Source organism: Aspergillus affinis, assembly GCF_023601865.1.
Source record: "Aspergillus affinis strain CMG 70 chromosome Unknown NODE_50_length_218328_cov_87_076623, whole genome shotgun sequence".
In the NCBI taxonomy this organism is placed as follows: domain Eukaryota; kingdom Fungi; phylum Ascomycota; class Eurotiomycetes; order Eurotiales; family Aspergillaceae; genus Aspergillus; species Aspergillus affinis.
The window spans coordinates 21,519-42,969 of record NW_026515831.1 but is presented as its reverse complement, the minus strand read 5'-3'; the positions used below and the strand labels follow the sequence as shown (position 1 = coordinate 42,969).

The following is a 21,451-nucleotide window of genomic DNA, read 5'->3' as shown; positions in this document are numbered from 1 at the left end:
GTGTCCTGAGGAAGAGAAGGGGAAAAAAAGATGAGAAAAATTCCGGTGTGGAAGAAAAGGGAAAGCAGCTTTGCTGGGTTTGGCCTGTTTGCTCTGATGTCAGGTGACCCACCGGGTCCCGAGAGCTCCCCGTTATGTTACCATACTGACCGTACAGCGCACGTGGCACGTGGCGCCCACCGGAAAGGCGGACGATGGGTTTCTGCCCGTTTCTTTTGACTATCAGACGGACTTGCCTTGCCCGTTCACGACGAAGGCGAATCCCCCCCCGGTTGCTCTTGACCCTCTCTCACCTTTCCCTTTCCCCCAGATCTTACCTCTTCTAGATCATCCTAGCGAACTTGCGTTCCTTCTTCCATTTCGGTTCTCTCACTACCTCGTGTGACGTGACATACTTCATATACAACTTGTTTCTGTTGTTTTTGAGACATCTCGCCTTATCCCCCCACCTTTCACCCCCAATCCATAGCATTACGTATCCATCATCACCATGGCCGATGATACCGCCGCGGCGGAGGATTCGCCCATCACCTTCACTGTCAAGTCGTCAAACGATGCCAAATACACTCTCACACTCCCGCTATCTACGCCGGTGTCGGAATTGAAGGAGAAGCTCTCGACCTCGGAGTATGCCGACACTCCCGCCGACCGCCAGCGTCTGATCTACTCCGGACGGGTGTTGAAAGATAACGAGACTTTGGCTTCTTATAAGATCAAGGATTCGCACACCATTCACCTAGTGAAAAGCGCCGCCAGTAACCAACGTCAAGGGGTCCCTTCTCAAAGTGCCGCCACTTCCGCACCAACCCCCGCCGCCACTGCGAATCCCTCGGCCGCCGGCGTTCCCACGAATCTTGCAGCTGGCACGGGTAACAATCCGCTCGCCGGACTGACAGGAGCCAGATATGCAGGATTCGCACAACTTCCAGGAGCTGGGATGTTTGGTCCGGATGGAGGGGTGAGTATTTTTTTTTTCCCCTCGAGGAACACCCTTCTCTAAATGCGTATCCGCTAACGTGAGTGGTTGCCCAGATGGGACCTCCTCCCGATGCCGAAGGCCTGCTCGGTATGCTTGAAAACCCTCAATTCGTATCCACCATGAACGAAGCTTTGCAGAATCCCGCGGTGATCGACATGATGATCCAACAAAATCCCATGTTGCGCGACATGGGCCCCGGAGTGCGACAGATGATGCAGAGCCCCGAGTTCCGTCGAATGCTTACGGATCCTAGCAACCTCCGCCACGCGATGCAGATGCAAAGAGCCATGGGCGGTGCTGGAGGACTTGGTGGTGGTAGCGCATTCCCGGCCCCCGGTGTAACCAACACGACGCCGGAGGAAAACCGGGACGCTCAGAACAACAATGAAACTGGTGCTGCAGCGACGCCGGGTGTCTCGCCATTGAACCCTTTCATGCCTCCGGGTCTGGGTGCCGGCAACCCCTTCGCCGCGCTTTTTGGCAACCCCATGGGCGCAAACCCATCTAATCCCGCTGGCGATGGCCAACCAGGCGCCACTCAGGCGGGAAGCGAGGGTGCCGCTGGAACCACTGGTGGGGATGGTCAGAATCAACAAGCCGCGCAGAATCCTTTCGGTCTCTTCAACCCTGCGCTGTTCGGGCAACAGGCTGCCGGCCAGGCTGGTCAAAATCCTTTCAACCCACAACAGAACCCGTTTCTTCGCGATCCGGCTCTCTTCCAGCAGATGATGCAAGCAATGGGCGGACCTTCAGGCGACGGTGGTGCCGGTGCCGGTGCCGGTGTGAATCCTTTCGCATCTCTCTTCGGAGGCGGTGGCTTTGGAAGCCCAGCACCCCCAGACAACCGACCGCCCGAGGAACGATATGCCGAGCAACTCCGACAGCTGAACGACATGGGCTTCTTTGAATTCGAGAGAAACATCGAGGCTCTCCGTCGGTCTGGCGGCAGCGTGCAAGGTGCGGTGGAATATTTGCTCGGCAACCCATCATAAATTTTCCCCCCTTAATTCCAGCGAGCGCGCTTCTCTTCTTGCCATTTAAGTCGTGTGCGGAAAACGATAGGCTACTTGTTTTTGTTCTTTATTTTTTTTTCTTGGCGGATCTTACTTCTGACTACCACAGGATGTGAATAGGAGAATTATTTGGAGGAAAGATTGCATATTTTATAGCTTCACCCATGGCAGTGATATCATTACCATTCTTGTCCTGCTAGGTAATTCGGTCACGGTTAATGAAAGACGATGAATGCATGACGATCGATCGTAGCCGTAGGACAGAGTAATGATCAGGTGAGGCTTGGCACAGCGTCTGGAATGCCGCTTGACCGCGTTCGGCCTCCGCGGGTCTTCAGGCCGATCGACTGTTACGGAGTCGACACTCTTTCTCCCTCTTCTCTACTCCGGACTATCACCACCCTTTCTCTTCTGACAACCTTTCCTTCCATTTATCTAGCGATCATTTACTCTTACTCCCCCTTTTCATCTTTTGAAAGCATTTGGCTGGCTTACTCACTCGTTAAATCGCCCTAGGCTCACTCCCCTTCGGAATTTCTCTTCTCCGTCGCATCTCAGTGTCCACTTCCTGCCCCTGCAACGGCTCTTACTGTTTCATTGCGTGTCGTGAGTTGGATTAATCCTCGGTGCTATTTTTATCTGGACGTACCTTCTCTCTCCCTCTACACTTCCTCTTTCTCTCGCGAATCTAGCTCTGGAGGAACACTAGTGCCGATAAATCTACTTAATTGATCTACATCCGTGCTTCTTCGTACCCGCCACGTACGATTCATTCCACCTACAGAAACAGTGCATGTCGACGTGCCAGTCTTAGCACCTGGTGTGGGCTCGTCTTCCCTCCCCCTTTTCGCTTCGTAGATGATGGCGCTGGGATGGTTTAGGGGCCCTCGTCAATGGGCACTCTGGCTGCTGTTTGCTTCCTACGCCTGTGCCTTTTACATTCCCGGTAAGTTGTTGCGATTTGGTGAACAAGACAGGCCCTTGGCTGATGAGCTTTGCTTTCTGCTGCTCCCAATAGGCTATTCCGTCAAACGGTATAACGACGACGAACCGATCCCTCTTCAGGTGAACAAGATTTTTTCCGACCACACCCAGCTCCAGTATGCCTACTTCAACCTGCCATTCGTCTGCCCTCCTAGTGGGAGAACACATGGCGGCTCCCCGTTTGGCTCGGGCCAGAGCGTGTCGTTGAACCTTGGAGAAATCCTTCGCGGCGACCGGATCATGACCTCCGACTTCGAACTCCGGATGGGCAAGAACGTGGAATGTCAGGCGCTCTGCACTCAGGAAGTCGGGCGCAACGACGTCAAATGGGCCCGACAACTTATCAGGGAGGGCTACGTGGCCGAATGGATCGCAGACAACTTGCCTGGCGCAACAAAGTTTGTCACTGTCGACCGCAGCCGCAAATACTACGCCACCGGCTTCAAGTTGGGCTTCGAGGATTTTTCGCCCGTCGACGGGAAAAAACGGACTTACATCAACAACCACTTCACGATTGTGATTCGCTGGCGGTCATCCCCTGAAGGTGGTAAATACGTGAATGGCTTCGAGATCTATCCGAAGAGTATCCGGGCGCAGGACCATGGAGAAACCGGCTGTCCCCAACAGGTGCACGAGCACCACGACGGCTTGGAGCTGTATATCCCCCCCAACACGGCCAAATTGAAGGAGATGTACCCCGGGTCGTCATATATCCCTGAGGATGATGGCGACGAGGATGGAGCCACTCTCAAGATCCCGTTTACATACTCGGTCTACTTCAAGGAGGAGAATGGTGTCGACTGGTCCAACCGGTGGGATCTGTATTTCAGCAACCAGGATGAGGGCTCGATGACGCATTGGCTCGCGATCCTCAACTCGCTGACCATCTCCGGCGTTCTTGCGGTAGCCGTCTACGTCATCTGGAGCCGGACGGTACAAGGAGATATCAAGGGCCGTGGAGACGGGGCGATCGACGAGACTAAATTGAAGGCGCGCAATGCTGCCCGAATGAAGACCATCGAAAGGACCGGCGACGAGCAAGGCGACGACGTCGAGCGGGATGCCGAGCTTTCATCCGACGACGAGGGTCTCGAGGATGTCAGTGGATGGAAGCTTCTTCATGCCGATGTCTTCCGGACGCCCGAGTACAGCGGACTTCTTGCGCCTCTTGTCGGCTCGGGCACACAGCTTCTTTTCATGGCAACAGGACTCTTGTTCCTCAGTTGCCTCGGAGTCCTCAACCCCAGCTTCCGCGGCGGGTTCGTCAGCGTCGGCATGGGCCTGTTTGTTTTTGCCGGTCTGTTCTCAGGCTACTTCTCCGGACGGCTGTACAAGACGTTTGGCGGTGTGAACTGGAGAAAGAACACGTTGATCGTAAGTAGGCACCGTCATCTATCCCGTAACCCAATGACTGACATAGCAGACTGCTCTTTTCTTCCCCGGACTGGCATTCTGCCTCATTTTCATCCTGAACCTGTTCGTGTGGGCTCAGGCATCCAGCACGGCGATCCCGTTCGGCACGCTGATCGGCCTCCTTGCGCTGTGGCTGCTCATCCAAGTCCCGTTGGTGTATGCGGGTAGCTGGTTCGGCTTCGTCCGGACGACCGCATGGGAGCATCCGACCAAGACCACGTCGATCCCTCGCCAGATTCCCCCGCAGCCGTGGTACCTGCACAGCATCCAGGGGTCATTCCTGACCGGACTGGCTCCATTTGCAGTCCTGTTCATCGAGCTTCTGTTCGTGTTCAAGAACCTGTGGCAAGACAAGAGCGGATACTACTACGTGTTTGGATTCCTGAGCGCGGTATCAAGCGTCCTGATCGTCACAGTCAGCGAGGTGACCATCATCGCGACGTACAGCCAGCTCTGCGCCGAGGTATGTTGCACAGAATTGCTACGGAATCGTCAGATCGGAGGCTAATTGCAATAGAACTACCACTGGTGGTGGCAGAGTTTCCTGACTGGCGGCAGCAGCGCCTTCTGGGTGTTTGCCTACTGCATCTGGTACTACGTCTTCCACTTACACATCACCGGATTTGTATCGAGTCTACTCTTCTTCAGTTACAGTTTCCTAGCCTGTGCCGTGTACGGGTTATTAACAGGAACGGTCGGGTTTTTGACAGCGTATACATTCATCCGACGAATTTACAGGTAAGCAGTCTTCCCTTCCAAGCGACTAAGTTGAATACAAGCTAATTCTCGCCCCGACAGCGCTGTTAAAGTCGATTGACCGGCACCGTGCATCTGCATCTCCATTCCTTAACTGGCTTCCTACCTCCCAATCCATTTCATTCCAAGTAAACCGCCAGGCTAGTGCCAGCAGCAGAGCTCAAGGCAGGGCCTGTCCTGTATCTTATATATCAGCAGTTAGCGATTTGTCAATCTATCCATGCATCATCCACCCATTTATCAGAAGACCGTAATTGTAAATCACATAGACCAAAAAGAAAAAAAGTAGAAAACTAAACGCCAAGATGAAGCCATCCACCACCCAAACCGGAACCCGAGCAATCAAGCAAAGCAGGTAAGCAGGTAAGCAGGTAGGCAGGTAGATAGATAGGTACCTAAGGCAGGTAGGTATGAAGATGACGATACCCCAATCCACCAATAACGACCGACCAAGTCATGAGCAGGGGGCTTGGTCACGACCAACACAAACACCGTCATGGAGCGTCAACCCACCTATCCAAGTCGATGAGAGGTGGCATTTACCCCGCGGTGAATTTTGTTGACTTGACTGTGAAGGAGTTCGGGGAGTAGATATTCTATGTCTTATTTACTTGCCTACTTCGAGTCTGGCATTCAGTGGGGGATGGAAGCACGACTTATCTACCTACCTATCTACTCTGCAACCTCCAGGCGGAGGTACATATACATGTACATACCTAGGTTAGGGAGAGGAAGAACAGAGCGATATCACTCTGCCTCGCTCACACACCTACCTACCTGATTCTCTCCTCTCCTCTCCCCCCATCTCCAACCTACGTTACTATACGACCTACCCTACCTTCCAACCAACCACGAAGAAAAGAAAAGGAAAAATGAGCGACATATCCACCGCCCCAACCCTCATCCCCCCCGACACAACAACAACAACAGCGCACCTCGCAACGAAAGAACTCCAAACGCTCCACTCCCTCCAAGCGCTGCACTCAATCCAATCAACCCTCAACCATGACGGCCCCCCTCCCTCCAGGTTCGAAGAAGACCCCGATGATCTCAGCTACACAGCCACAAACATCGACATCCTCCTCCGCCAAGCCCAAAGCATGATAACAACACTAATGGCCGAGAAGCGCGGCAGCCGCCGACGGATCCGAAGCCTCGAAGAAGAACTCCAAGTCCAGCGACAGAAGCTAGAGGCACGGGATACGGAATCCAGAACGCACGACGAGGAGATACGTCAGAAGATAAAGGAGTCCGAGACCAGGGTAGTAAACGGAGAAGAGCGGGTTAAGAAACTAGAAACGGAGATGAAGGGACAAGAGCAGAAGATCAAAAAAGCAGAGACGACGAGCAAGGAGCGAGAAGAACGGGTGAAAGCGCTCGAAGGCGAGGTGAAGCGGCACGCGGAGAAAGTGAAGGGGTTGGAACGGGATTTGAAAGCGAAAGGGACCCTGGTGCAGGAGTTGACGGCGAAGTTGAATAAGCGGAAGGCGGACGCGAAGGAACAGTCCGGGAAATTGGCCAAGGTTATGGCGGCGAACGAGGAGCTACGGGGGGCGTTGGGGACGGTGAGGAAGAGGGCGGAGAATGCGACGCAGCGGGTGCAGGAGGTCGAGGAGCAGGTGAAGTCGGAGAGGAGGCGCAGACGGAAAGCTGAGAAGGAGGTCAAGGGGGTGGAGGAGGATGCTCATGGTGGACAGGGACATGGGCATGGGCATGGACATGGAGGAGGGAAGGTGTATGGGGTGCAGAGGAGCAAGACGTCGGTGATCTCTCGCATGTTTCGGGGCGTTTGATTGGGACTGATTGGGGCATTTGCATTTATATCTGGTGATTTTTGTTTCCTTCATTTCTTTATCCCTTTTTCTTTCTTATCTTATCCTTTCCTGTTCTCTTCAGCCAGAATGCATGCAGATTGCCAGAAAAGCAAGAGAAAGTGGAACCGGCATCCGCCCCTTGATGGCGTGCTCGGAGGCCTCGATGTCGTTTTCTCCATTCCCCATATTTTGCTAAGCCTTGATCCCTCTGAAATGTCATCAATCGCCTTTCTATGAGTTCATAATTAGTTATGTGAGGTCGATGCAAGGGAATAACCGGTCACGGAGTACTCGGTGTAGGTAATTGAGTGAACATATGAATCTACTGAGCAGAGTATACTCTAGGGCAACATGTCAGGGGTGATCTACTCGGTGCACGGTGTACTCCGTATGCTGCGTCGTAGACAGCTACGTAAGCTTATTCCTCCACGGAGTACCTCATGTCTCCAGTCATCTTGAGATAATAATAATAATAATAATAATAATAATAATTCATTAGCGATCCAACCATTATCTATAGACATATAAACAAGGAATACCTCCCTCCAAACCAAGGAAATCCCGGAAACCTCCATGCAGCTCAAAGCTTAACCGAGGCCGTGGTAATACCACTGTCCATCTGTTCAACAAAATTAGATGCAGTGAATAATCCATCCCAAATTCCGTCGATCTTCCAGAAGACCATGAGGCATGATGTGATCGCGGGTGGAGATGATGCCATCGACCCGCCGCAGCGGACGGGCAAATCAGCATGCACCAACCCTCTCAGCGTGCGTCACTGGGGGGAAAGTCTGCGTCGGGTGGCTGGTTTAGTTGGTTTAGTTGCGATCATTCACAGAGGTTTGGTTGACTAGCGGGTGTGGTGGAAAGGCTTAGCTTTCGCTTTCATGGCCGTTGGACGGTGGGTTGGGTTACATAGTGTCACTATGTATATCTGTGGGTGTTGCCTGTCTAGTAGTTATAGACGGTTGATAGCCTCAACAATCTTACACCGTAGTCCGGTCAGCTGACCTGGGTGTTTCTTCTTTCGTTCTTGCAGAGTGACTGGTGGGTTTCCTTTTGTACAGAGTACCGGGCGAAGAATGCGACTCGAGCATGTGGTTGATTACTGCGCGGTGATTCGATGGTGTTTGACTGTCGGAGCAACGGAGCGGAGGATTCTCGAGATTCTGCTATGTCATAGTCCCGAATCTTGCATCCACCGATCTCGACGGAGTATGTAATAAGTATAGAACACATCCACAGCCAAGCCAATACTGCAGAAATCCTACGATCAATTACAGATACATAACCGAGTGACTCGCAACCAAGAACATTCAGCCAGCCATGTCCTCCAAGTTCCAACCGTCATATCCACCCCCCACCGTAGGCCACTAACCGAAAAAACAAAGAAAAAGAACGACTCATCGGAGCCGCTCCCCTCGTTCCCCGAGTTTCAAACCGCCGTACGGATCATGTGAGAAAGAAGAGCGGTCTGGAGTCCAGGTAGAGTCCAGATTCTGGATTTTCGCGGGGTCAGTTTCATCATCCCCTCTTCGTCAGCACGATCAGCCGCTGTCAATCCCCATGTGATTGCGCGTCCGGCGGGAGCGCTGATTGATATGCGGCGACCTGATTCAGACTGGACTGATCAGATACGGTGTACTGTACACACGGCACAGTCTTGTTTAGCGAGAGCGAGGGATCAGCCCCCGCTGGCGGATTTGCATCCGACTCGCAGACGTGGAGACCGATAGTGGCAACCGGCAAGACATTTCAGGTCTGTCTAGTGCACCTAAGGTACATAGTGTGTATGTACATGTCGAAAAAGCCGACGAACAAAGATACGATTGGCAATGGGACATGCGATAAGCCCGAAACCGGCTAAATGAACCAATGGGAGGCAGCACGGGAGATGAATGGACTTTTTGAAATCTCGGCATGAGTAACAGTAAGTTACTGGGAACGAGTAACGTTGTACTGTTGGCGCAGAGGACAGGAATTTCGGCGAACGATGCCAAGAGAAAGGGAGGGGGGTGACCTGTTCATAAAGGTGTCTGTGCTCAGTGGTTCTGGTTCTACAATTGATTTCATTCTCTACACACATATTCTATGGATGCCCGGGAGTAAAGAAGAAAAGCCAAATCCATTAAAGAGAAAAAAAGAAATTTTGACTCACCGACAGTCCAATCAGACGGCGTGGCGAGCCACCCCCCAGCCCCGTGATCCGAGCGGACCCTGGTCGGAACCGGCCGGGGGAGGGGGGTCGGGAGCCAATCCCCTTGAGAGAAAATGCCAAGAGGGCCAAGATTCGACCGGCCGGAAACCGAAGGGGACTAGCGCCAGAGTCCGGTGATCACGAATTTCCGGAGTTGGACGGACGATGCAAGGATCAGCTGCCTAAGGGGAACTATACTTTATTGTCAACTGGAACTATGAACTAGTAGTTGACAAGGACTCGAAACTGGGATGTTGGGGTAGGTGTGTGCGACTCTGTGTTTGAGGGCACGCGAGTTCAAGGAGAACCTGTACAGGCGTTAGGCGTTAGGATGACTCCCGGTGGCCAATGACCGCCGGACGTGGCAATCCTTCGCCTCTCGTGCCCCTCCGCATTTCGTTGCTGCTCCGGGCAATTTCACCCGGAAAGCCATGCCTAAGTCACAGGTACGGGCATTAGATAATATCGAGTAGAGATTTACTGCTAGTGGTCTCTGGCAGAAATAAGAGTCAGAGTCCAGCAGGTAATAGGTATGGGGAAGGGAGGAGGGCGCCCTCCTGAAGATCCCCCCGGGTTGCAGCTGCGTGGGTAATCCCTAATCACACCATCGACTCCGCCGATGGTTCCATCCCGTAGCCGTGACATCTGGTCGATCTATATGGCTCGCCTTGGCATTTTTTTCCCTTTTCCTTTTCATTTTTTTTTTTTTTTCGCCTGTTTTCTTTTCCTCATTTCTTTTATCTTCCGCCCATTTTTTTTCTCTGGAAGGAATCCACCCCGTTGAGCTTACTTATATCCTCGCCTTCCCCTGGCCTTTTCCGCCTTTCTTTTCCTCCTTTTACTTTCAACTCTCGGTCTCGTGCTTCTCCCTCACACTCCTGCACCATCTTCTTCCCTTGCTGTGCCTTCCCCGCCACCCCGCTGTGATCTATCTACTGTATATTCCTATTTCTCGTGACATTTTCCTTTCGTAACCTCCCCGGAGTGCACTCGATCTCTATCTCTGTGTGCCCGCGGTCTTGTGCCCTATCTGCCCGTGATGGCCACCAAGAAACCCAACATTCTCTACATCATGGCCGACCAGATGGCCGCGCCCCTTCTGGCCTTCCATGACAAAACCTCCAAAATCAAGACCCCCAACCTGGACCGCCTGGCTGAGGAGGGTGTCGTCTTTGACTCAGCTTACTGCAACTCGCCCCTATGTGCTCCCTCGCGCTTTGTGATGGTGACGGGTCAATTGCCCTCTAAGATCGGTGCCTATGATAACGCCTCCGACCTGCCGGGCGACACTCCCACCTACGCGCACTACCTGCGTCGCGAGGGCTACCACACGGCGCTGGCAGGGAAGATGCACTTCTGCGGCCCTGACCAGCTGCACGGTTATGAACAGCGCCTGACGAGCGACATCTACCCTAGTGATTACGGATGGTCAGTGAACTGGGATGAGCCGGTAAGTAATGTGAGTAAGAATCTGTTAGAGTTTCGCTAACAGTATCGCATAGGAAATTCGCCCTGACTATTATCATAACATGTCCTCCGTCATGGAGGCGGGACCTGTTGTGCGCACCAACCAGCTGGATTTTGACGAGGAGGTGATTTACAAGTCAACCCAGTATCTGTATGATCATGTGCGTCAGCGCAACGATCAGCCTTTCTGTTTGACCGTGTCTATGACTCACCCCCACGATCCGTATGCCATGACTAAGGAGTTCTGGGATCTGTACGAGGACGTCGATATCCCACTGCCCAAGAACCCCGCCATTCCCCACGACCAGCAGGATCCGCACTCGCAGCGCGTCTTGAAATGTATCGACCTGCTGGGCAAGGAGATGCCAGATGAGCGTATCAAGGCTGCACGACGGGCGTACTATGCCGCTTGCACCTACGTCGATACCAATGTCGGCAAGCTGTTGAAGGTCTTGGAAAATACCGGCCTGCGTGATGATACTATCGTGGTTTTCACAGGTGATCACGGCGACATGCTGGGTGAGCGCGGACTGTGGTATAAGATGGTCTGGTATGAGAACTCGTCACGAGTGCCGATGATCATGCATGCGCCCAAGCGGTTTGCTCCAAGGCGCATCCCCCAGAACGTATCGACCATGGATCTCCTGCCCACCTTCGTCGACATGGTCGGTACACAACTGGTCTCGGAACTGCCGCTGGACGGCGTCTCCCTGTACCCGTACCTGACCGGCCAGGACGGCCTCAAGACCGACACGGTGCTGGGCGAATACATGGCTGAGGGCACTCAATCGCCCGTGGTGATGATCCGTCGGGGCCGATGGAAGTTCGTCTACTCGCTGATCGACCCACCGATGCTCTTCGATCTGGAGGCCGACCCCGAGGAGAAAGTCAACCTGGCCGCCGGTGTCGTAGCGGAACGCTCGTCGCGCCTTCCCGCCGCCCCCCTGATCAAATCCGCGTCAGCACCGCCGCAGCCGCAGCCAGCCGCTCTGCCTACACCTTCCGACACACCGCGCGCATCGCCGCGAGTGCAGCCGACCTCGTACCCCTTCCCCAGTCCTCCGCGCACCCCCAGCCCCGGCAAGAGCGTGGCGTTGCCCGCGACCACCGACCCCGCGAAAATCCTGGCATACTTTGTGGACGAAGCGCAGGGCCGCTGGGATATGGAACGCATCCGCGACGACGTGCTCCGGTCGCAGCGTCGGCGACGTCTGGTGTACTCGGCGCTGATCCGGGGCAACCCTGCGATCTGGGACTACGAGCCGCGAGTGGATCCCAGCGCGCAATACGTGAGGAACCAGGGCAAGGGGGCCTTGGACGATGTGGAGTTGTTCTCGCGTTGGCCTCGCGTGCTGCAGCAAGCGGCGACGGCGGCGGGGGCTCCCGTTTAGTCTGTCTCAGCCTTGAGTGATCAACCCCAAAAGAAAGCGAAAACCAAAATGGAAAAAAAAAGAAAGGAATATGGCGAGCTTGCTTATCTCGACTCCATTATTTTGGCTTATTTCTCATTTCTGAGCTCACTTATCTTGCTTGTTGTTGTTTACATTTTTCCTTTGAGCGAGGCGCGATACCCGGCATTCGATGCATTGACAATTCCTGTTCTTCCTGCGTTGCGAGCGATTGCGAGATATGTCTACGAGGGAGGATGCAGAGCCGTTGTGCGCAAGCATTGAAATATGTACAATATCCAGATTCCAGGATCCAGGATAGGTAGAAAGACCAATGTAGATGCTGTACTCAATCATTCATTCTTTCATCTTCATATCGGCCGATAAGAAAGACAAAGCAAATCCCGAAAACGTCATCTTCCCCGCTCCCGGCTCCCGGCTCCCGGCTCCCGTGACTCACCTGCTTTTTTCTGTTCTCCAACCGTGAACTTTTCCTTCTCTTGTCCTCGTCTCTACGTGCCATTGAAGAACAGACAAGAACAGACAAGAACAGAAAAGACAAGATAAGACAAGACCGTCAAAATGCCCAAAATCACCGTCGCTGTCGCTCAAGCCCGCACGCACTCCACCCTCGCGACAACCCTCGACGCCCTCTCGCGAATCACCCACCACGCTGCCTCTCGCGGCGTGCATCTCCTGCTCTTCCCGGAGGCCTATCTCGGTGGATACCCGCGGACGTGCTCATTCGGCAGCAGCGTCGGCGCGCGCCAACCGCACGGCCGCGACCAATTCCTCTCGTACTTCCACTCAGCGGTCGATTTGGGCGATACGCCAGCGGGAGCAGGAGATGACTGGGTCCGTCGTGCGCTGCCGGTCGCCGAGGGGAAGAATCATCGCGGTGACGGCACGCGCGAGGCGTTAGAGAAGATTGCGCGCGAGACGGGCGTGTTCATCGTTACGGGGGTGATTGAGCGCGCGGGCGGGAGTCTCTATTGTGGTGTTGTTTATGTGGATCCGTTGAGGGGATGTTTGGGGAAGAGGAGGAAGGTTATGCCGGTATTTTTTGTCTCCCTTGATTCTCTTCTCTATTGCTGATGCAACTTACTTCGGAGTTGTATCTTGTGCCTGTTGGAATTGAAACGAACTGAACTGAACTAACACGAACCCCCGGGGATGTGAATAGACCGGAACAGAACGTCTCGTCTGGGCGCAAGGATCCCCCTCGACCCTCAAAGCCGTAACCACTTATCTCAACGGCGTCCCGGTGACCCTCGCGGCGGCCATCTGCTGGGAGAACTTCATGCCCCTGCTGCGCCAGAGCCTGTACTCGCAAAACGTGAACATCTATCTCGCGCCGACGGCCGACGCGCGGGATACGTGGTTACCGTTGATGCGCACGGCTGCATTTGAAGGCCGCACGTTCGTGCTCAGCGCGAACCAATGCGTTCGGTATAATGAGTTACCTGGGTGGATTACATCTCATGGGGAGGGCCAGTTTGCCCAGGGTAATGTCCCGACGACGCAGACGCAACAGATGCAGACGCATTATCGGAAACGGTCTGTGACGGCCGAAGGACTGCATGAGATTGTCTGGCCGGATGGGAAGAAGGGAGATGGTTCGTCTATCCTTCTCACATGTTACATTACCCACCTCGACAAGTGACTAACCAATCCCAACAGCATCCACCGAAGCAGTAACCTCCCCTACCACCAGCACCAGCACCGGCACCCTCTCAACCGAATACGTCTGCCGCGGCGGCTCCTGCATCATCGACCCGCAAGGGCAAGTCCTCGCCGGACCCATCTGGGAAGTCTGCGCCGACGACACACCCGATTCCACGGCCGCGGGGTACACGGATGGCGGACTCGGTGGGAAGCCCCGGGCCGTGGGCGACGGGTTACTCGTATCGGAGATCGACGTCGAGGATTGCGAGCGCGGAAGACTCGATATGGACGTTGCGGGCAGTTATTCGAGAAACGACGCGTTCCGGTTGCAGGTTGAGGGGTTAGATTTGAACCCGCCTCCTTTCTAGTCTGGAGAATGAATGGATTTATGCATGCATAGTCAGGACATAGCAGTACTATGTACCAGGTGCCATTGAACAGGTGTATAAAATAGCATTTTTTCACCATGGATACATCTAACTCTCTTAAGGATTCGCTACTGTAAGGATAGTCAACAGGAAGGGATGGCCATTGTGATGGCTTCAAAAAAAAAAAAAAAAAAAAAAAAAAAAAAAACCAACCAAGTCAAATGAAATAACTATAAAAAGCATCAAATTGAAACAAAACGCTTAGGTAGGTATTGCCAACATGAACACAAATCACACTCCAGGCATCTAATAAACCCAGAAACTTTACATACCGTAGACTTAATGGACGGCTATTCACCTTACCGAATCCATCCAGTGTCAAAAAGACATCCAAATCACAGACAGTAGTCAAAGACAAAGCCAACCCTCACAGAGAACAGAGAACAGTGAACAGAGGCAGTACACGATATGATATAAAAACCTACGCTTTCCGCATATAGACTGTATAATAACTATGTAGTATGATATGGTTTGTTAAAGTTATCTATCCAGCTTGACTTGACCTGGTCTGACCCGATCTAATACGGAAAGTCCTATACCGACACAGCAGTAGGTGACTTCGCATGACGAATATCTCGATCGATGATCCGTGCCGCAGAGAGACATTTCTCGTCGTGGAAGCGCGGCGCGATGATTTGGAGGGCACAAGGGGCGCCGTGGGTACTGCTAGGGTTGTCTGTGAATGCAATCAGTTTCTAGTAAACATACATGTATGATGTTGTGTTGAGGTTAGGTAGGTAGACAGGGCACGGAAAAAGCGTAAAAAGGAACAGGGAGACATACAATTCGGCTGCACCTCATCCCCAACTTTCATTTCCTCGGGATCCAACTCCCTCAACGATCTGCCGTATGGAATGATACATGCCGGATACTTCGTCAGAATAAACCAATCAGTCGTTGGAACCACACACACACACACACACACCTGCACAGCGCAAGAACCAGACCAGATAGGAAGTACTCACATCCAACAAATTCCACAATAACGTATACGGCGGCCACCCGTACGTATCATGCGGCACAGCGGTACTCTGCGCCCCAGGACCCAGCACAACATCTAGTCCATGTCGTACCCATAACTTGCGCCATGCATCACAGTACTCCCGTCTCGCGGTATGCAGCGCCTCAATTTTCTCGAATACGCCTAGCTCCTGGTCTACCGGGAATGAACCCGTGAACATGGGATTCGGGCCCCGTTGGACGGATGGTACGGCGGGTTCGCCGCTGGCAGCCATATGGTCGACGTGTGGGCCGTAGATGAAGTATTGAAAGCCGAGACGGTTAGCGTAGGCGGTTTCCTTGCTGGGATTCCTGTCGCTGTTGGTGTCGGCGTCTGCGTCAAGATGAATGATTTGATGACCCTGGATAGTTAGAGCCGCGATGGCGGAGTCAAGCGCTCGACGAATAGGCGGATGAAGAGGAAACTGTGGATCTTCAGGGAGGATGCCGATAGTGAGAAGGGTAGCAGCAGGCCGAGAAGGAGGAGCAGAAGTCCAAGCAGCCGATGTCGCTGTGATATCGTACTTCCAGGGCTCAGCTGCGAGGACGGTCGACATGAAGAGCTCGATGTCGTCGAGGGAATGCGCGAGAGGTCCGGCAGAGGGCTTTATGCCTGGCGCGCTTACAATAGCGCCCGTGACTTGTCCACCGAAAGGGATCCGATCAGTAGAGGGCTTGAAGCCGTACACGCCGCAGCAGAGGGCCGGGATGCGGATCGATCCCGCGATGTCGGTGCCTACGCCGAGAATGGATCCGCGGAATGCGACGAGGGCGCCTTCGCCGCCGCTGGAACCGCCAGCCGTGAGGTTCGTGTTGTGTGGGTTTAGAGTGCGGCCGTAGATGTTGTTGTCAGAGTCGCCAGTCTGTGTGTGTTAGATGTATGGCCGAGAGAGGGGTGGATGTATGGGTACTGACCATCATGGTCTGAGGAATGTTGGTCTTGACGTAGAGCACGGCACCCAGGTCTAGTAACATATTCACCAAGGCCGAGTTGGAGCTGGCAGGAGGGTGTGCCAGGAATGAAGCGTATCCTATAGTGCTTTGGATGCCCTCAAGACAAAAACTATCTTTCAGGCTTATAGGCAGACCATGCAATGGTCCGACGACCTTCTTCTCCCGTTTCAGGTAGTCATCGAGGTACTTTGCTCGCTCGAGGGCGCGGGAAAAGAAATGATCTGTTAGACAGGAGGTCTGCGAACGTCAGGATTTACAATCGAATATTCCGTTAAATGGTGATAACCGACCAATTGCTGCGCAATCGCTGCACGTTTACAAAATGCCGTGGTCACTGCCACGGAACTGACGTCGCCCCAGGCGAGCTTCTGAAGAAGTTGCGCGGCCGTATGGTTCTCCGTAATATCCAGCTCGAGACCAGTCAGGATTCCACTGCGTCGGGGGATGTCGGCCTCGATGAGATGTCCATTTTCAGGAAGTGAAGCGACAAACGAGTCGCTAAGTCGCCATTCCGAGGGAATCTGGGCGTCGAGCTGTTTGCGCTTCTGCGCAACCAGGGCGCGCCAGTCAAGATTTGGTGTTGGATTAATAGTCATGTCGAAAATTACTCGGACAGGAAAGAGAATAAGGAAGAAGACAGCTGCCAGCGACATCGCCTATTTATACTATGTAGATCTTGATTAGTACTAGACATTTATTTAGTGCCGATTCCCCGCTTCTCGTCGGCGTCGACCTTCCGGGTTAGGTTAAACGGAGGTATATCATATCCTGACTAGATGCACCTAATACACCGAGACAGACTTAGCAAAACTGGTGCACTCCCCTCCATGCTTGAAATCTTGGGCAGGAGCCGTCAACTTGGTGCTCCGCCCAAATTCCGTTGAAGCGCCAGAGAGCAGCACATGACTGGCCGATGGGGGTTGAGAGGCGACGGAAACTAGTTATTCTTCTCTATTTACTTCAATTGCTTAAGGTAGTTAATCCTGGAGGTCTTCATCATGGAGGAGACTTTGCTTGTCAGGAACTGTTATCAGTCATAGAGCTGCTTGAGTTTGGCTATGGTTTTCTAGTCCAAGACAGTACTTGACATTTGGACCGAAAGTTCGGAGGGAATGAGGTATATTTCGTCTATGTGACAAATGCAAAAATCGCTGGCCCAGAGGTGATGCACTCTGAGGTCTTGACCGCCGTCCAAGCAAGGGGTAATCCAACACGTAATTCCTATTTCCTACAGCCATGCACAGTTCTTTAATCCTTGACCATTCCCGGAGATCGCCCATGTTAGACCCCTACCCAACATATTCTATTAATCCATTTGGTCTGTTCATATAACTGCAATTACATAGCACTCATGCCCACCCTGCCAGATATACGGGAAGAAATTTTCGCAAACAACAATGCAAAACGGATTATCATAAAAGTGAATACTAAAACTTCGATCCTCAAGACTATCGTGCATCGGCGGACAGTGTTGCCAGCGAAATATTTCCTGAGTGGGAAAGTGACTCTCGGATTCTCCTCCTCGCCATTGATGTCAACCACCATGATTACGACTTTCTCACAGCGCACAAGAGTAATGCAATTCTTCCAGTCTATGTGCTTCGACCGCATGGGAAAGGCCGTGGCTGGGCTCTGATAAGGTGGCCTCAAGAGGATGAGCCCCTTGCTGCGAAGCTAGCGGATCTTCACAACGTCAATGGGTTTGATATCCCAACGCCCTTCCTGGAAAAACCATAATTCTCGCCTCGTGCACGCCAATCCCCGCGAATTTCCTGTGTGGGCTATTATCTTGTTCACCGAGCTGACGGAGATGATCTTCATATCAGCCGAAGACGCCCTAGCTACAGCATGGGCATTGTCGTTGTGCAACCGCTTTGCGACCCCGATTACCGTACCTCTCCTTGTACCAGCACTCGGGGCACTGAAAATTACGGTTGTCATACCAGGAAGTTACCCCACGTTTCCAATTTTCAGGTGCCACTTCCATCTTCAGACAATTTGTTTTGTATCTATTCCAGAATCTCTTCCGCCTCGTTCGATAACTTAAGCAGTCGCAGCAAAGGCCCATGCTTCTATCCCGCTCGCCATGATCATCACGAGGTGCTATTCGATGGAAAAGAAAAAATATGTCTGGACAAGTTGATGGTGGGAGGAACCTATGCTTGGCGACGGAGGGTATCAGGATATTCACGAGAGATGAAACTTGCAGCAGGCGTTTACACGATAGGGCGAAGCACATTCGATCTAACATTCGATATAGCTAATCATCAATGTTGTGGAATATTTCAACCAGGAGCTCCGTAGGTAAGCGCAACAGATGACCAGAAATCTGCGGTACCGCCTCCAGGAGCTGGTATATATTAGGCAATGAACATGCCACTAAAGAGATAGAAGAAAGTGGGATACTCACATTGCCTGGTCGTTTGAATCGACTACGACAATTTTTATGTGAACCCGGAAGGTTTGTCATCGAATAGTTGCAGTGCAAAACCGTAGGAATATTGGATGCTAGGGGTAGGCTGCTGAAGTGTTCAAAAACGAAGAAATTAAATGAATTGCTTAATTGAATGAATACGAAGATGATAAATTATCTAGGGGTCGTATAGGAAGGCCCTTTTATATCCAATTTAACGTGATCTTCATAGCCGATTTTAAAGAATCTTCCGGTTCGTATAGAGATCTTCGGAACTTGCCTTTAGTGAAGGTTTGGCAGTGCTTACGGTAAGAGCCCTTAGTAAAGATGCTGATTTTGCCTCTTGGCCGCAATATTCCACTGTACATACGTTATGTTACCTCCTTCTAGCTACAACATCCTCCGCCCTAACCCCCTCAAAGTTCGTCAAATGGTATGCATCAATCAGAATCCTGTCACCCTCGCAACTCATAACACCCACACATACTAGCCCATTCAACCAATTATACTTCCCCGCTCCGGCCTCTATTCTCAAGTGCGAGAAGAACTCCACATCATCCTGCGTCACCGTCGCAGGCGGTCTCATTTTCGGATTCTCAGCCACTTGTCTCGCGTATTTGGTTCCCGGTCCGGGACGATAGAGTCCGTGGGCGCGGACATAGAGGTAGTGGTTATCTGTCGTGCGGATAGTGTAGCGTGCGTCGAGAGTCATTGACTTTTGGCAATTATGTCAATTACTGAGATGAGGTTATAGTTTGAGTGGAAAAGAGACTAGGTACATACATGAGTTCCCTCCACCACAGTCGCCCAGTCTGCTCCGCCCAGCGGCAGTATCGTACCCTGTAGCTCGGGGCCTTTGAAAGTGCCGCCTGTGAGGTTGGCAATGCTGCGGTTTATTCCCGTGCCATGGGGTGCGCCGACGTCCACATCATCGGTGGCAATGGTACATTCAAGTCGGTAGATGAAGTTGAGGCCGGGTTGGCGCATGGGAGGCGAGTTCGGGTAGAAGGCGTTTCCGGGGGAGTTGGCGGGGTTGGTGGGAGCCATTGTGATTGATTATGTGAATAAGAGATGGATAGATAGAGAATAATATGGAATAAGGCAAGATGTGTCGCTTGGAGCTGTTTAAATGCTATCGCGAGGCAGACGATACGGTGGTAGGAGGGGTGGAGTTAGGGCTTATCCCAGAAAGGCAGGTCGACCCTGCGGGGAAAGGGAGAAGTTCACGGGGAGAAATGGATTTATCTATGCGCCTAAATCCAGTTTATAGGAGAAATTCTGTTTTTCCAAACTTAAAAAAAGATATCCCATACAACACTCAATCAGCAAAAATGTCATTCGTCCAATCCCTCCTCTTCGACTCTAGCATCCCCATCAAGGCTCGACAAGAAGCTCTCGATCGCGCATTTTCAGACCCAGGAATCCCTCCTATCCAGAGCACGTCTTCTTTCTGGCTCAAAGACCCGCATGTAAATCTCGCAAAAACCCAATCGACAGACCTGCCAACCCCAACAGACATCGTGATCATCGGGTCCGGGATTACCGGCGCCTCGATCGCCCGAACTCTCCTCACCACTGGCCATGGCAGGGACAGTCCCAAGCCTAGAATTCTTATTCTTGAAGCCCGCGACGTCTGCAGTGGCGCGACAGGCCGTAATGGAGGGCACATCCTCGAAACAGTCGAGGAGTTCACCGAGCTGGAGCAGTCGATCGGGCTCGAGGCAGCGAAGAAGGTGGTTCAGTTTCGACTATCACATTTGGATGAGGTGCTAGCTGTGGCGGAGGAGTATGGGCTAGTGGAGGAGGCGCAGGCGCGAAAGGTGCAGTTTCTTAGTGTTTATTTTGATGATGAGAGATGGGATGAGGCGGTGCGTTGTATCAAGAGGTTCAAGGAGTGTATGCCAACGGAGTCGGCTGATTGGAGGATCTTTGAGAGGGAGATTCCGACGGTAAGTGAATCGAATCCCATGTAAATTCAGGTGTACAAAGCTCTCTATTGTTAATAGACTGATAACAGGAATTCTGCCTTCCCGCTGCACGAGGAATCATCGCCGGTCCGGCCGGGGCTCTGTGGCCGTATAGATTCGTTACGGGCATCCTGGATCGTCTACGCGATAGGTTTCCTGATAATCTGCAGATAGAGACAAATACACCCGTCCTGGAAATCAATAATACAGGTGCTGATCAGCATAGCTACTCTGTCACCACGGCGAGAGGCAGTATAAAAGCTCGGCATCTCATCCATTGCACGAATGCCCACGTCGGCCACCTCGTCCCAGGTCTCAGAGGGCGTATCTATCCAATCCGCGGACAGATCTCTGCGCAGAACCCGGGACAGAGATTCCCCAGCCAAGGGACAAAGCATTCATGGCTTTTCAACTATGACCGTGGCTTCGACTATCTGACGCAACTTCCGTCCGGATCTGAACATGACACTACGAATAAAATGATGTTTGGTGGCGGTTTTGCCCAGGGCAAGAACGGCGGCATAGATGATCTCGGGATTTCTACGGACTCTGAAATGAGCTTTTACACTGACATTCATCTCTCTGGGGCGTTGAGTGTTACCTTCGGACGGGAGAACTGGGGCACTGTTTCGGGTCCCGCTGTGGAAATGATGTGGACGGGGAATATGGGATTCAGTGCAGATGGGTTTCCGTGGGTAGGAAGACTCCCGAGATCTTTGACAAGAAGAGGCACAGATGCGAATCGCACTGAAAAGGGTCATGAATGGGTTTCTGCCGGGTTCTCGGGCGAAGGGATGGTGCATGCGTGGTTGTGTGGAAAAGCGCTGGGAAGAATGATATTGGCGGACGATGAGGGGTTAAGTGAGCAGGAGGACTTGTCTTGGTTTCCGGAGCAGATGCTGGTAACGGAGGAGAGAGCTCAGGCGTCTGTTCTGCCTCGGAAGGTGGTGGAGAGGGCGTCTCATCTGTAGATAGTTACTCTGTTTAAGGAGCATTTCACGGCTTCCTATTCAA

General features: G+C 52.5%; 8 protein-coding genes across 8 annotated transcripts; 6 read left to right on the top strand and 2 right to left on the bottom strand.

Moving 5' to 3' along the window:
- Positions 1–490: 490 nt before the first annotated feature.
- Positions 491–1,971, top strand: KD926_008109 (ubiquitin domain-containing protein DSK2; the record flags this gene model as incomplete). The annotated part of the gene is made up of 2 exons (XM_053100800.1): positions 491–958; positions 1,033–1,971. 2 exons carry the CDS (start codon positions 491–493, stop codon positions 1,969–1,971), a joined length of 1,407 nt encoding a protein of 468 aa, XP_052955523.1.
- Positions 1,972–2,850: 879 nt separating this feature from the next.
- On the top strand, positions 2,851–5,206 carry KD926_008108 (transmembrane 9 family protein; the record flags this gene model as incomplete). The annotated part of the gene is made up of 4 exons (XM_053100799.1): positions 2,851–4,350; positions 4,400–4,852; positions 4,907–5,127; positions 5,188–5,206. 4 exons carry the CDS (start codon positions 2,851–2,853, stop codon positions 5,204–5,206), a joined length of 2,193 nt encoding a protein of 730 aa, XP_052955522.1.
- Positions 5,207–6,017: 811 nt separating this feature from the next.
- KD926_008107 (uncharacterized protein) lies at positions 6,018–6,938 on the top strand (the record flags this gene model as incomplete). Its single annotated transcript, XM_053100798.1, has 1 exon — positions 6,018–6,938. One exon carries the CDS (start codon positions 6,018–6,020, stop codon positions 6,936–6,938), a length of 921 nt encoding a protein of 306 aa, XP_052955521.1.
- A 3,257-nt stretch (positions 6,939–10,195) lies between these two features.
- Positions 10,196–12,014, top strand: KD926_008106 (putative choline sulfatase; the record flags this gene model as incomplete). Its single annotated transcript, XM_053100796.1, has 2 exons — positions 10,196–10,606; positions 10,659–12,014. The coding sequence occupies 2 exons, from the start codon at positions 10,196–10,198 to the stop codon at positions 12,012–12,014; spliced, it is 1,767 nt and encodes a 588-aa protein (XP_052955520.1).
- A 579-nt stretch (positions 12,015–12,593) lies between these two features.
- On the top strand, positions 12,594–14,044 carry KD926_008105 (nitrilase; the record flags this gene model as incomplete). The annotated part of the gene is made up of 3 exons (XM_053100795.1): positions 12,594–13,067; positions 13,195–13,627; positions 13,692–14,044. 3 exons carry the CDS (start codon positions 12,594–12,596, stop codon positions 14,042–14,044), a joined length of 1,260 nt encoding a protein of 419 aa, XP_052955519.1.
- Positions 14,045–14,637: 593 nt separating this feature from the next.
- gmdB (general amidase GmdB) lies at positions 14,638–16,653 on the bottom strand (the record flags this gene model as incomplete). The annotated part of the gene is made up of 4 exons (XM_053100794.1): positions 14,638–14,780; positions 15,030–15,966; positions 16,019–16,294; positions 16,348–16,653. 4 exons carry the CDS (start codon positions 16,651–16,653, stop codon positions 14,638–14,640), a joined length of 1,662 nt encoding a protein of 553 aa, XP_052955518.1.
- Positions 16,654–18,317: 1,664 nt separating this feature from the next.
- KD926_008103 (DUF3237 domain-containing protein) lies at positions 18,318–19,517 on the bottom strand (the record flags this gene model as incomplete). Its single annotated transcript, XM_053100793.1, has 3 exons — positions 18,318–18,407; positions 18,958–19,185; positions 19,254–19,517. 3 exons carry the CDS (start codon positions 19,515–19,517, stop codon positions 18,318–18,320), a joined length of 582 nt encoding a protein of 193 aa, XP_052955517.1.
- Positions 19,518–19,801: 284 nt separating this feature from the next.
- On the top strand, positions 19,802–21,408 carry KD926_008102 (NAD(P)/FAD-dependent oxidoreductase; the record flags this gene model as incomplete). The annotated part of the gene is made up of 2 exons (XM_053100792.1): positions 19,802–20,419; positions 20,488–21,408. The coding sequence occupies 2 exons, from the start codon at positions 19,802–19,804 to the stop codon at positions 21,406–21,408; spliced, it is 1,539 nt and encodes a 512-aa protein (XP_052955516.1).
- Positions 21,409–21,451: the final 43 nt, after the last annotated feature.